Below are 14107 nucleotides of genomic sequence, written 5' to 3'. Positions count from 1 at the left end.
TGGCAAAGCAGAGCACGTCTTCACTAAATGTGACATCATCTAATAAAAATTAGTGACACAATGTATTTCTACTAGGGATGGGTGAATGTTTCTAAAAATTCGAAATTTAAAACGAATTTTGATACATTTGTTTGAATCGAATTTCAAATGTTTATATAACATTCTATTTTCGTTTTCAAATTTTTCAATAAAATTTGAAAATATTTGTTCGAATAATAGAATGTTTAGCTATGTATTCATTCAATTTCGAAATAGTATTTCTAGTCTACAACTGTGTTTAATAAATGTAATATTTGAATTTGAATGCTACATTCAAATGTCACATTCAAATTTGAAATAGTATTTCTCGTCTAATACTGTGTTTTAAATGTAATATTCGAATACGAATGTAACAATCGAATTCGAAATAGTATCTCTATTTTACAACTGTTTAATAAATTTGATATTCTATTCAAATGTGACATTCAAAATTCAAAATAGTGTTTCTATTCTACAATTGTGTTTTATAAATATAATATTCGAATTCGAAAGTGACATTCAAATTCAAATGTGACATTCGAATTCGAATGTGACATTTGAAAACTGTAAATAACATTCGAAAATTTAATTTTTAAGAATATTTGTTCTTATCAACATTCTATTATGTAAATCGAATTTCTACAATAACATTCATCCTAACATTCAAAATGTGAATATAAACACATTCGCCCATCCCGAATTTCTACCCATTGGATATTTTAAACGGGAGATAATGCCATAATAAAATACTTGAATTCAGATGTGTTTACCCCCCCTCACACAAATAAAATCTCTTAGGAGCCAACATGGCATGTGAGCCAATCAAGAGCATCATATGCACGTTGCCACCAATCAGCAGCCACTCCCTGCTCATGAATGGCTCACCAGAACATTGTGTTTAACCTTTTTGTGAGGTTTAAAATCAGTTACATGCACTTATTTGGGCAATAATAAAAAAAAAATATGGCAATATTTTATTATTGCATTATTAAAGTCAATTTGATAAGAACCTTTAATATTTTAGATTTCCTGGTAAAACTACATCAAGAAAGTTGAAAGATGTAATGAACCGTACACGACAACATACATTACAGCCAAAGCTCATTCAACACATTTTACTTTAGCTACCAACATCACTTACAGTGTGCAATGTTCATCTAGTTGCTACATTTTGTTGATAACAAAACATGCTGAAAATTTGTATAGAACATTTAATAACCAATACAGAGTTGTCATTAACAATTACCATCAGTTAGTACAGGGACTTTAAATCCTTTCCATCAGCTAGTAAAATCTATTTTTAGTGTTGTTGGTCCATTTATAAATATAGTTCCAGATTAAAAAAAAACCAAAAAAAAAAAAAAAAAAAACCACACAATGGCCTTATGCGCTTAAACACTGTACTAGTCAAAAGTTAAAGGGAAAGTCAAGTCCAAAAAAAAAAAAAAAAACCTTGTATGATTTAAATAGGGCATGTAATTTTAAACAACTTTCCAATTTACTTTTATCACCAATCTTGCTTTGTTCTCTTGGTATTCTTAGTTGAACGCTAAAACAAGGAGGTTCAAATGCTTATTTCTTAGACCTTGAAGGCCACCTCTGATCTGAAAGCATTTTGACAGTTTTTCCACCACTAGAGGGCATTAGTCCATGTGTTTCATATAGATAACATTGAGCTCACGTACGTGAAGCTCCTAGGAGTGAGCACTGATTGGCTAAAATGCAAGTTTGTCAAAAGAACTGAAATAAGGGGGCAGTTTGCAGAGGCTTAGATACAAGATAATTAGAGGTAAAAAGTATATTTATATAACTGTTGGTTATGCAATACTGGGGAATGGGTAATAAAGGGATTATCTACCTTTTTAAACAACAACTATTCTGGTGTTGACTGTCCCTTTAAAAGTAATTGTAAACTTATAAGTATTTGCTGGCTAGTATATACAATTATTATAAAAACAGGGGCACATTCATAGATTCATTTTTTTTTAAGACGCTTTATTTCTAAAATATTTACCATTTAGAGATGGTAAACATTGCGCCATTACTCCACCTGCATCTCCTACCTTTATTTAGTTGTGCAATGACAAACCCAGCTTCATCCAATTGTTGCGTGCCCCATGAGCTGGACACCAGCTAAATAAAAGGTAGAAGATGCAGGTGGTAGAACAGCGCAATAATTTACCATCTCTAAATGGTAAATGTTTTAGAAATGAAGCGTCTTAAAAAAAAAATGTAATCAATGAAAGTGCTAAGCCAATATGATTAGGGGCTGAATTCCACTTAGTAGTGATTCAAATATTGATTTTTTTTTTTTTTTTCATTTCATTCTAGACAATACTACCTAAAGCCTTTTTGGTGACATGTTGGGTGGTACAAATAGTTAATAAAACAAATTCATGTTCAAATACACATAGAATATAGGGCCGTGAGAGATACTAATGGGAAACTTTTTCAAGCTCACATATACAAAATATTTCTTAACTATTCATGTGCTGTCTTTTTTTTCGTGTTTATGTTTAATTAATATGTTTCATCTTAAAGAGACAGTACACACTGAGATTTGTATATACACTGTACAATGTTTAGTTATGTATAATAAAAAATAAAACTTTGCAATATATTTTCATTATTTATTTAGTTCCCTTTTCATGTCATTTAGCTCTGAAAATTGAGCAGTTTCTAATCCTCAGGACTTTCAAATGCACCCTGCTGAATTTGTAAGACTAACTCTGCTAGATATCGGTCCCTAACTGGCTTTAACTGATACCAACTACAAATAAATGCATTTTATACTAACTTTATGACTAGACTAGCCTGCTGACTAAAGCCCAGATTCAGTCCTCTATGTAAGGTCAATGGCAGCTGGAGTTTGGCTATTGATAAATAATTGCAGTAAAAAGGATGTTTATTCGTTTTAAAAAACATTTAGACTTGTCTGATATGTTATTCTATATAGTAACACAACAGAAAGTGTTAGTTTTGTTTTTACAAGATAGCCACATTTATTACTTATCCCTCGTCCTAGAAAAAGACAAAGAAGAGGCGCTCTGGTGCAGATAATCCTAAGAGAAGTGAGCACAACCACTATAATCACAAACTCAGTACTCACAAGTGTATTTGCACATGCAGTGCAATAATTGGCAAGCGGAAGCTTCAGAGCCGCTCGGCTGACTCGCTCAGGTCCGGTCAGCTGCTTGCAGCAGTCACGCTCCAATAAGTATAGGTATGATCCTGTAATGATTAGGAAGAAATGCGCCCTTGGGATTACCCCGACCAATGCCGGACGAACAACAAATAACGATGAGCTTATACTCACAAGCGGAGTTGCACAATCAGTGCAATATCGGGCAGACGAATCTTTAAGAGCCGTTCGGCTGACTCCCCTTAGGTAAAACAGCTGTTTCCCGGATTGCTGAATGGTTATTCAGGGCTGACTGCTATTTTTGTAGACAAACTGCTCCAGGGAGAGTCAAACACTCTTGCTATTCCAATTGGAGCCGGCAAACACAAAATTTGATGATTATTTTAATCCAGAGCTTTTAGGTAGAGAATAATATCTCCAAGCAAGGTAGAACAGGTATAAAACTTTTATTACAAACTTTAAAAAGTTGCTTTGCAACGCGTTTCTCGGCTACAATGCCGTTTCATCAGGCTACATAAATTTGTGAACTACCTTGCTACCTTATAAGAGCTATGCAAACCAATCGAAAATGAGCAAGCTTACACACCCACATTAGTGAGTATAAGCTCATCGTTATTTGTTGTTCATCCGGCATCGATCGGGGTAATCTGCACCAAGGGCGCATTTCTTCCTTTAAATTACAGGATCATACCTATACTTATTGGAGCGTGACTGCTGCAAGCAGCTGACCGGACCTTAACGACTCAGCCGAGCGGCTCTGAAGCTTCGGCTTGCCAATTATTGCACTTCATGTGCAAATACACTTGTGAGTACCGAGTTTGTGATTATAGAGCCCCTCTTCTTTGTCTTTTTCTAGGACGAGGGATATTGTCATTTTTTGTGGAGAGAGCTGCTATCCTCTTGGGTCCCTTCGGATCATCATATATCTTGAATTATGACATCATCGGCACCTATGGACATTTAATCTCATACTGCTTGCTTTAAGGACTGTGCTTAAGTATATATAATTAATAATATTTATTAGCTTATACTATATACTAGCTGTTGATTTGGTACATATTTGCAAGGGAGCATTTTATACCATTTGTAAGGATATTATTATTTTTTATTATTTTTGATTATTATATTTTTATAATATATTATAATTTTTATAATAATTTTATATGAGCACACCAGATTAAGATCAAATTATTCATTTTATAGGGAGTAGCATAAAATAGGCACACCTCATTTTTCTTTGGACACACTATCACTTTGTGCGGTCCAATTTCTTCAGTTATGCATTTATTACTTATATGTAATTGTCTTACCATAGGTTTCTTATGGATTACCTTCTCGTTTTATACCTATAAGAGTTCTTTTATTTTGAGAAATAGATTTTAGTGTTTGTTAAAAAAAAAGTGAGCGTTTTAATCTAAGTATAATAAACATAAATATTTAAGAAAATAAAAAATATAATGTTTGCTAGAAAATATCTGTTACAATATTACAAAAATCTCCAGGAAAAAAAGAACATATAGTAGTGTAGTTCCATAAACAGAATATACTTAGCTAAGAAGTATGCTAACAGTTTTTACTACCAGGCCAGAGGTCATTCAAACTTTTCTTTTAATATATTCCTCAAAAAAAATGAAACTGCGTATAGTAAAGTACTACTTTCACAATATACTTTACTGTTCTTAGACACAGTACATACTCAGGGGTCAAGTCGGGCCGGGAACGGAGTTCCTGCACTATTTTTGCAGGAGGAACCAAGTTCCCCCTGGACAGAGAACGGAAACACTTCAGTAAACACTGCTGCTGCTGATGGGAGCACAGTCTGGTTAGACGGATAGTGAGATCCTCTAGTAATGGGCAGCAACTCTTCCTACAATACACTAATTGCAAGCCTGTCAGTGGTCCTGCTGCGTGATCAACCCGCAATGCGTGTAACACATGGTGTTTACATTTCTGTGTGTCTTGCTCTGGGGTTATTTAGCTCCCCCCCAGCAGAAATAGGACTATTGCACCTTAAGTGGGTGAGACTCTGTAACAGAGGAGGATGCTCAGGCCCAAAGGCAACCATTTAACCCTTCATTTGATTTAATTACTTTCATTAACAAATTTGAGGGTCGTGGAAGTCTTGGTGACTTTTTTTTGTAGGTCTTGACCCCTGTACATACATTATAAAGAGCCATTTTAGCTCTTATTCAGTGGCTACTGGTGGACTATGGCGCTAGACCCACCTCTTGAAATAAAGCCCTGCTCCTTAAAATGGGAAACTATGTATGTACGTATACATTACACAAGCATAAACACACACACACACACTACACAAGCATACATACACACACACACTACAGTTTTGTTTAATGCATTTCCCATGAAATATCATCAGTGAATACTAGCTCTACTTAAAGGGATATGAAACCCAACATTTTTCTTTCATGATTCAAATAGAGAATACAGTTTTAAACAACTTTCCAATTTACTTCTAGTATTTAATTTGCTTCCTTCTCTTGTTATCCTTTGCTGAAAGGTTTATCTAGGCAAGCTCAGGAGCAGCAGATAACCTAGGTTCTAGCTGTTGATTTGTGGCTGCATATATATATTGATTGTGATTGGTTCACCCATGTGTTCAGTTAGAAACCAGTAGTGCATTGCTGCTCCTTTAACAAATGATACCAAGAGAATGAAACAGATTAGATAAAAGAAGTAAATTAAAAAGTTGTTTAAAATTGTATTCTCTATCTGAATCATGAAAGAAATGTTTTGGGGTTTCATGTCCCTTTAACATGTCAGGCATGCAAAGTATAATTTAAACTGGAACTACATTCTATCATACAGAACATCAAACTTCCTTACCAGCATGATGCATCTTCCAGTCATGCCCCAAATGTATTTTTTTTTTTTTTTTTTTTAACATTATGTAAAAGTACAGATAATAATATAAAATATAAGTTTACTAACTGTCTCATGCTAATTAAAAATAAGTGTTTCATTCTGTTATCTATAAAAAACAAAAAAAAACAACAGCATTGCACAGAAAAGCTTTGACGTGACAAATGTAAGCGCTTTTTTTTTATTTTTTACAATTCACAAATAACATCAATAACATGTCATTCGACAAGTCACCTTATTTGCAATTTGATGAAAACAGTCAAAGAAGAAGCCTCAATTTTTCATATGTAAATGACATTAGTAAACATTTAGAAAGAACATATGCTTGGAAATGCCAAATGGTATAGAGGCCTTCTGAATAATGCGCAAGGCCACTTGTTAACCCCTCATTCACCATAGAAATGACATTATCAGAAGGTGCATTGAAACCAGTTTTATAAATTGTTATAAATAGACGTAAAAAAAAAAAAAATAGAACTAAACTGACATCATCATAGATATTACATATTCAGATAAGGCACTACATTAACATGTAAAAGGAGGCATCATTTGTGTCAGTAACATAAGACATTATGATTGAGCATAAATATAAACCCAGTGTGCATCAGAGAGCTACAATTTTATAAATCTTTTTCATACTGGATAATAGCCCAGGCCGGAAGTGAGAAAAAAAAAAAAAGTCTGTTAACAGACACTACCATGGACCTAGGAGAGCATATATGAATATCTAGGTGGGCATATAAATCTATGGAACAGCTTCATGCAGTTAGGGTCACAGAGAGCTTCAGGCTAGTGTGGGGTTTATTAATAGGCTTGTCACCAGTTATAGAAAATAAATCAATAAAAGATTATTATATAGCAACAAACCCTCTAGGTCAGTGTTTTTCAACCAGTGTGCCGTGGCACACTAGTGTGCCGTGAGAGATCCTCAGGTGTGCCACAGCAGACTGACAACAGTGTGACATATTTTTTAAACTTTGCTTGTTTTTTACTCCCAGTGCAGGGGTAGTTTGTAGGAGGCATGGCATAACCGCACAATACATACAGTATGTGTGTGTATGTGTATATATATATGCTGTATTAGGCTACAATGTGTGATTTTTTTTAAAATTTTGGGATGGTGGTGTGCCACAGGATTTTTTAATGTAAAAAAGTGTGCCACAGCAAAAAAAAAAGGTTAAAAATCACTGCTCGAGCCTCTAGGTGACTGCCACTATAAACTGCCATCCTTACTGCACAGTATATTGAAAAACGTCCCGTACATACAACATATTGTTGAGACTATAATAATTAAAGTCTGTGAGGGAGAGAATAGGCTCAAGAGGTCAGGGCAATTGGTCACCACAACATATGAAACAGCAGTAAAAGACTCTACAGAATATGTGAATTTCCATCATATTAACCACGGCAGCTTCCATGATGGAATCTACAAAATATGCAGCATCCTATACGCATTTCTCTTTAATTTTAAAAAAAATATGTGGTACACAGGCTCAGTGGTCCTAACGGCAACACACAAAAATCCTTGGGGGAAAAACATGTGTAACTCACATTTTTATTTTTATGTTTTTTTAAAAACAGATGTTTTACAGTGCAGTATACAATGCAGTACTTTAAGTGAAACCAAACCCCACATTTTTCTTTTGTAAATCACACAGAGAATACAATTTGATTTTTTTCTTCTTGCAAAATTAATGCCATAAAGTACTCAAGACACATGGACGCTCCTAAGCTTTTTTTTTAAAACAAAAGATACCAAGAGAACAAAGATTTAAATGAAAATGTTGTTTAAAATTGCATGCTCGAACTTAAATATTTTTTAAAAAAGTGGGTTTCATGTCCCTTTAACTGTGGCAATATAAAATGAAAATTAAAAAAAAATGCTACATTAAATAGACACATAAAATGCATCGCTTTAATCTTCTGTCATTTTGAAGCTTGATTACAAAGCTTCATTACAAAGCTAAATACTTCAAAGTTCAAACTGCTTGAAAAGTTCTGAATATAAAAAGTTACAACAGGTTGGTGAAAACTAGTGGGAAACAGTGTAACAAGCGTATTAAAACAATTTCAAAAGTATAAAGGAACCCATGTTCCTAGTAGATTAGAAAACTTAGATTAGTGATACTAACCCCAAATTTTTTCTTTGATGACTTAGATAGAGCATGCAATTTTATGCAACTTTCTAATTCACATTTTCTTCATTATTTTGCTATCTTTATTTGAAAAAGGAATCTAAGCTTAGGAGCAAGCCCATTTTTGATTCAGCACCCTGGATAGCGCTTGCCAATTTGGGGCTACATTTAGCCACCTATCCGCAAGCGCTACCCAAGGGCTGAACCAAAAATAAGGGGCTCCTAAGCTTACATTCTTTCTTTAAAAAAAAACCACCTAAAAAACAAAGAAAATTTGATAATGGGAGTAAAATTAAAAAGTTGCTTAAAATTGCATGCTCTAGAAGCATGCCTCAAATTACTATTATTTTTTTTTGGGGGGGGGGGGGTTATCTCCAGGTCCCTAAATCACAGAATTAGGATGTTTATTTCTCTTTAGTACTAACATACTTACAAAAGCAGAGTGATTAGAAGAGATGCTATCCATACTGTCACAGCTTCCACTGCTACCCACACTGTTCAAGGTTTCCATCCCCACATGCTGTGCTGCAAGCGTTCTCTCCGGCATCACCCACAGCACGGGAGTAGTAGTTGATAGAGGCAAGCGCAAATTGTAGATCTAACTTCAGATGTAACACAACAGAGAGAAGTTCCTGGAATTTAGGAAAGAATAAAAATTAGTGACCGACTTTTGACGGATTTAAAATTAATAATTATTATCTACTGGCATTTTTCAATAGAATATAATCCAAAACATACGGCGAGATTATGAGTCTTGCGTTAGCCTTAAAAAGCAGCGTTGAGGGGTCCCAACGCTGCTTTTTAACGCCCACTGGTATTACGAGTCAGGCAGGAAAGGGTCTACCGCTCATTTTTTTTCGTCGATTTTAGCTTACCGCAAATCCCCTTACATCAATTGCGTATCCTATCTTTTTAATGGGATTTGCCTAATGCGGGTATTACGATCGCCTGAAAAAGTGAGCGGTAGACCCTCTCCTGTCCAGACTCCTACCACATTTAAAAGTCAGTAGTTAGGAGTTTTATGGGCTAACGCCGTAACATAAAACTCTTACTAAAGTGCTAAAAGTACACTAACACCCATAAACTACCTATTAACCCCTAAACCGAGCCCCCACCCCTACATCGGAAACACTTAACTAAAATGTTTAACCCCTAATCTGCCGACCGGACATTGCCGCCACTTTAATATATTAACCCCTAAACCGCCGCACTCCCGCCTCGCAAACACTAGTTACATTTTATTAACCCCTAATCTGCCGTCCCTAACATCGTCGACACCTACCTACATTTATTAACCCCTAATCTGCCGACCCCAACGTCGCTGCTACTATATTAAATTTATTAACCCCTAAACCTAAGTCTAACCCTAAGTCTAACCCCCCCTAACTTAAATATAATTTAAATTAAACAAAATAAATTTAACATAATTAAATAAATTAAAACTATTTAAAACGAAATAAACCCAAAGCTAGCTATAATATAACTAATAGTTACATTGTAGCTAGCTTAGGATTTACATTTATTTTTACAGGCAACTTTGTATTTATTTTAACTAGGTAGAATAGTTATTAAATAGTTATTAACTATTTAATAACTACCTAGCTAAAATAAGTACACAATTACCTGTAAAATAAACCCTAACCTAAGTTACAATTACACCTAACACTACACTATAATTAAACTAATTACCTAAACTACCTACAATTAATTACAATTAAATTACAGAAAAAAAAGATTTTCAAGAATTTTAAACTAATTACACCTAATAAAATAAAAAGCCCCCCAAAATAATAAAATTCCCTACCCTATATTAAATTACAAATAGCCCTTAAAAGGGCCTTTTGTGGGGAATTGCCCCAAAGTAATCAGCTCTTTCACCTGTAAAAAAAAAAAAATGCAATACCCCCCAAAAATTAAAACCCACCACCCACACACCCAACCCTACTCTAAAACCCACCCAATCCCCCTTAAAAAAAAACTAACACTACCCCCTTGAAGATCACCCTACCTTGAGCCGTCTTCACCCAACCGGGCACAAGTGGTGCTCCAGAGGGTCCGAAGTCTTCATCCTATCTGGCCAGAAGAGGACATCCAGAACGGCAGAAGGCATCTTCTATCTTCATCCTTCCGGAGCGGGTCCATCTTCAAGACATCCGACGCGGAGCATCCTCTTCATCCGACGGCAGACGACTGAATGACTGGTCCTTTAAATGACGTCATCCAAGATGGCGTCCCTTGAATTCCGATTGACTGATAGGATTCTATCAGCCAATCTGAATTAAGGTAGGAAAAATCCTATTGGCTGATGCAATCAGCCAATAGGATTGAAGTTCAATTCGATTGGCTGATCCAATCAGCCAATAGGATTGAGCTCACATTCTATTGGTTGTTCTAATCAGCCAATAGAATGCAAGATCAATCCTATTGGCTGATTGCATCAGCCAATAGGTTTTTCCTACCTTAATTCCGATTGACTGATAGAATCCTATCAGCCAATCAGAATTCAAGGGACGCCATCTTGGATGCCATCATTTAAAGGACCAGTCATTCAGTCGTTGGATGAAGAGGATGCTCCACGTCAGATGTCTTAAAGATGGACCCGCTCAGCTCCGGAAGGATGATGATAGAAGATGCCGCTTGGTTGAAGCCTTCTGCCGGTCTGGATGTCCTCTTCTGGCCAGATAGGATGAAGACTTCGGACCCTCTGGAGGACCACTTGTGCCCGGCTGGGTGAAGACGGCTCAAGGTAGGGTGATCTTCAAGGGGGTAGTGTTAGATTTTTTTAAGGGGGGATTGGGTGGGTTTTAGAGTAGGGTTGGGTGTGTGGGTGGTGGGTTTTAATGTTGGGGGGGTATTGTATTTTTTTTTTTTACAGGTGAAAGAGCCGATTACTTTGGGGCAATGCCCCGCAAAAGGCCCTTTTAAGGGCTATTTGTAATTTAGTATAGGGTAGGGAATTTATTATTTTGTGGAGCTTTTTTATTTTATTAGGGGGATTAGATTAAGTGTAATTAGTTTAAAATTCTTGTAATTCTTTTTTTTTCTGTTATTTAGTGTTTGTTTTTTTCGTAATTTAGTTTATCTAATTTAATTGTAATTAATTGTAGGTAGTTTAGGTAATTAGTTTAATTATAGTGTAGTGTTAGTTGTAACTTAGGTTAGGGTTTATTTTACATATAATTTTGTACTTATTTTAGCAAGGTAGTTATTAAATAGTAAATAACTATTTAATAACTATTCTATCTAGTTAAAATAAATACAAAAGTTGCCTGTAAAATAAAAATAAATCCTAAAATAGCTACAATGTAACTGTGTTAGTTATATTGTAGCTAGCTTAGGGTTTATTTTATCTGTAAGTATTTAGTTTTAAATAGGATTAATTTAATTATGTTAAATTTATTTAGTTTAATTTAAATTATATTTAATCCCAAGTAGAGCACAGCACAGAGGAATGGGTGCACAGGAGACCAAGGGCACTGCCACAGCCCTCCAATAAATAGCAAACACAAGATGGAACTCCAACACTCCAAAGGTTAAAAAGGCAATATTTATTCAAAAAGCTTTTTGAATAAATATTGCCTTTTTAACCTTTGGAGTGCTGGAGTTCCATCTTGTGTTTGCTAAATTATATTTAAGTTAGGGGGGGTTAGATTTAGGGGTTAATACATTTATGATAGTGGGGGCAATGTTTGCGGCGGAGGCGGCAGATTAGGGGTTAATAAATTTAATATAGTTGCAGCGATGTTGGGGGGGCAGATTAGGAGTTAATAAATATAATGTAGGTGGCGGCGGTGTCCGGAGCAGCAGATTAGGGGTTAATAATATAATGTAGGTGGCGACGATGTCGGGGACGGCAGATTAGGGGTTAATAAGTGTAAGATTAGGGGTGTTTAGACTCGGGGTTCATGTTAGGGTGTTAGGTGCAGACATAAATTTATTTCCCCATAGGAAACAATGGGGCTGCGTTAGGAGCTGAACGCTGCTTTTTTGCAGGTGTTAGGTTTTTTTTCAGCCAGCTCAGCCCCATTGTTTCCTATAGGGAAATTGTGCATGAGGCCAACGCCGGCTTGCAGAAAACTCGTAATACCAGCATTGGCTTAAGTGAGCGGTAAGAAAAAAAGGCTTGTTAGCTCCGCACAGCCTTACCGACAAAAACTCGTAATCTAGGCGATGGTTTTTAAAATTCACAATTTCCAGCATTTTGGATTCTGAAAATAAATAAATACATGCAGCCTGTTCCCCATACTGTTTTGTACCATAAAAAGTATTGGTTTGCCTGTGCTAGAACCTACAAATTATTTGTGGAGAAAACACGACAGGAAAGGAGAAGGGATGTTTGGTGTTATCAGTAATAGCTATAACTAGGGGATTTTGCCCTAAAAGTATATTATTCCTTCAAAAAATAAATAAAAAGATGGTAACATTTTAAGAACAAAATAGACAGTTACAAGAAATACTTTAAAGGAGAGTACAGAGTCAATGAATGCCTAAAACGATAAGCACAAAAAGAGTAAAGAGGGATATTAAACTGTTGGGTACAACGGCAATAGCAGGTGTTACTACGCATCTCTTATTTTAACCCTTTACAGGTGCTGGTTGGTAAAGTTCCACCTCACTATAATGGGCCATGCATCTTGGCTGACCCATGTTCTTGAATCCTGTGAAAGATGCACTGTGCTGTCACAAATCAGAGAAGCTGCTGGCTTTTTGACAGCTGTGGTCTTGGCTTGCACTACAGAGAGTGGAAGTTTTATATATATAAAAAAAATGTATTGACAGTTGCACTACAGAGAGTGGAAGATTATACATACACATATATACACACACACACACACACATACATACTTACTTAGAATATATGTAACCTACTTCTCTTTATTGTGCTTGCTAAATTAAAGCGCCTGATTTTTTTTTTTTTTTCACAGGACATCAGTCACCCACAGGGCTGGATTTACAGCCCAAGTGCTGAAGAGCCCCCGTGCACCCCGCTCTGGTCACCCATCTCTGAATGTGCACTACTTCTATTACAGACTGCAAGAATGCTTACGTCCAAAGATAGTGGTGTCCAGTGTGAAAGAGCGGAGTTGCATTAGATAACACTTGTAAGGGGATAAAATAAAGCAACAGGCACAGGAGGAAGTACAGTAGCATAATGAGTAGTAACCAATCTATTGTAATAGTGCCCAGTAGTTTAATGTCCCTTTAAATTAAATCAACCAACAACATAGTACTGTGGAGATTACAAACAGAAGTAGGAGGGGCACAGCTAATACCGAAAAGGAAGTCGCCATGAGAGGTTGAAATCTACAAACATGGTGTGTCTGGAACATCATTGATGTAAAATCATCTAGTAGCCGCAAGACTGTAGCAAACAGGAGTATACATTTGCCCAGTAGTTTCTTGTGTGTATATAATAATATTTTGAAGGACCACTAAAGTCAAAATTAAAAAAACTTTCACGATTCAGATAGAACACACAATTTTAAAAACAACTTTCCAATTCACTTCCATTATCAAAATAGGCACAATATTTCCATATACACATTTTTTTGAGACACCAACTCCTACTGCACATGTACAAGAATTCAACTGAAATTTGTCAGAAAAAAAAAAAAATCTATTCATTTGAAATTCAGACATTGGGGCTGAAATTATCAAGCTCCAAAAGGAGCTCGATGCCCCTGTTTCCGTGCAAGCCTTCAGGCCTGCTGGAAATCGCAGTTATGAAGAAGTGGTCTAGAGACCGCTGCTCCATAACTTGTTCGCCTGCCCTGAGGCTGTGGACATCAATCTGCCTGATCCTATACGATCAGGCTTATTGACACCCCCTGCTAGCGGCCGATTCGCCACGAATCTGCAGGGGGCGGCATTGCACAAGCAGTTCACCACAACTGCTTGTGCAATGATAAATGCAGACAGCGTATGCTGTCGG

General features: G+C 36.0%; 1 protein-coding gene across 2 annotated transcripts in view; it reads right to left on the bottom strand.

Moving 5' to 3' along the window:
• The window catches only part of C3H1orf116 (chromosome 3 C1orf116 homolog), a 60242-nt gene that overhangs the window by 9064 nt on the left and 37071 nt on the right, over nt 1-14107 (bottom strand). For both annotated transcript variants that reach the window (XM_053706586.1, XM_053706587.1), the window contains exon 2: nt 8609-8807. In XM_053706586.1, coding sequence (XP_053562561.1) covers nt 8609-8722 — 114 coding nt within the window. In that variant the 5' untranslated portion in view covers nt 8723-8807. The remainder of the gene's footprint in view (nt 1-8608; nt 8808-14107) is intronic.

Source organism: Bombina bombina, chromosome 3 (genome assembly GCF_027579735.1).
Source record: "Bombina bombina isolate aBomBom1 chromosome 3, aBomBom1.pri, whole genome shotgun sequence".
Taxonomy (NCBI): domain Eukaryota; kingdom Metazoa; phylum Chordata; class Amphibia; order Anura; family Bombinatoridae; genus Bombina; species Bombina bombina.
Note: the sequence above shows the minus strand (reverse complement) of the source record. Positions and strands in the feature narration are given on the sequence as shown.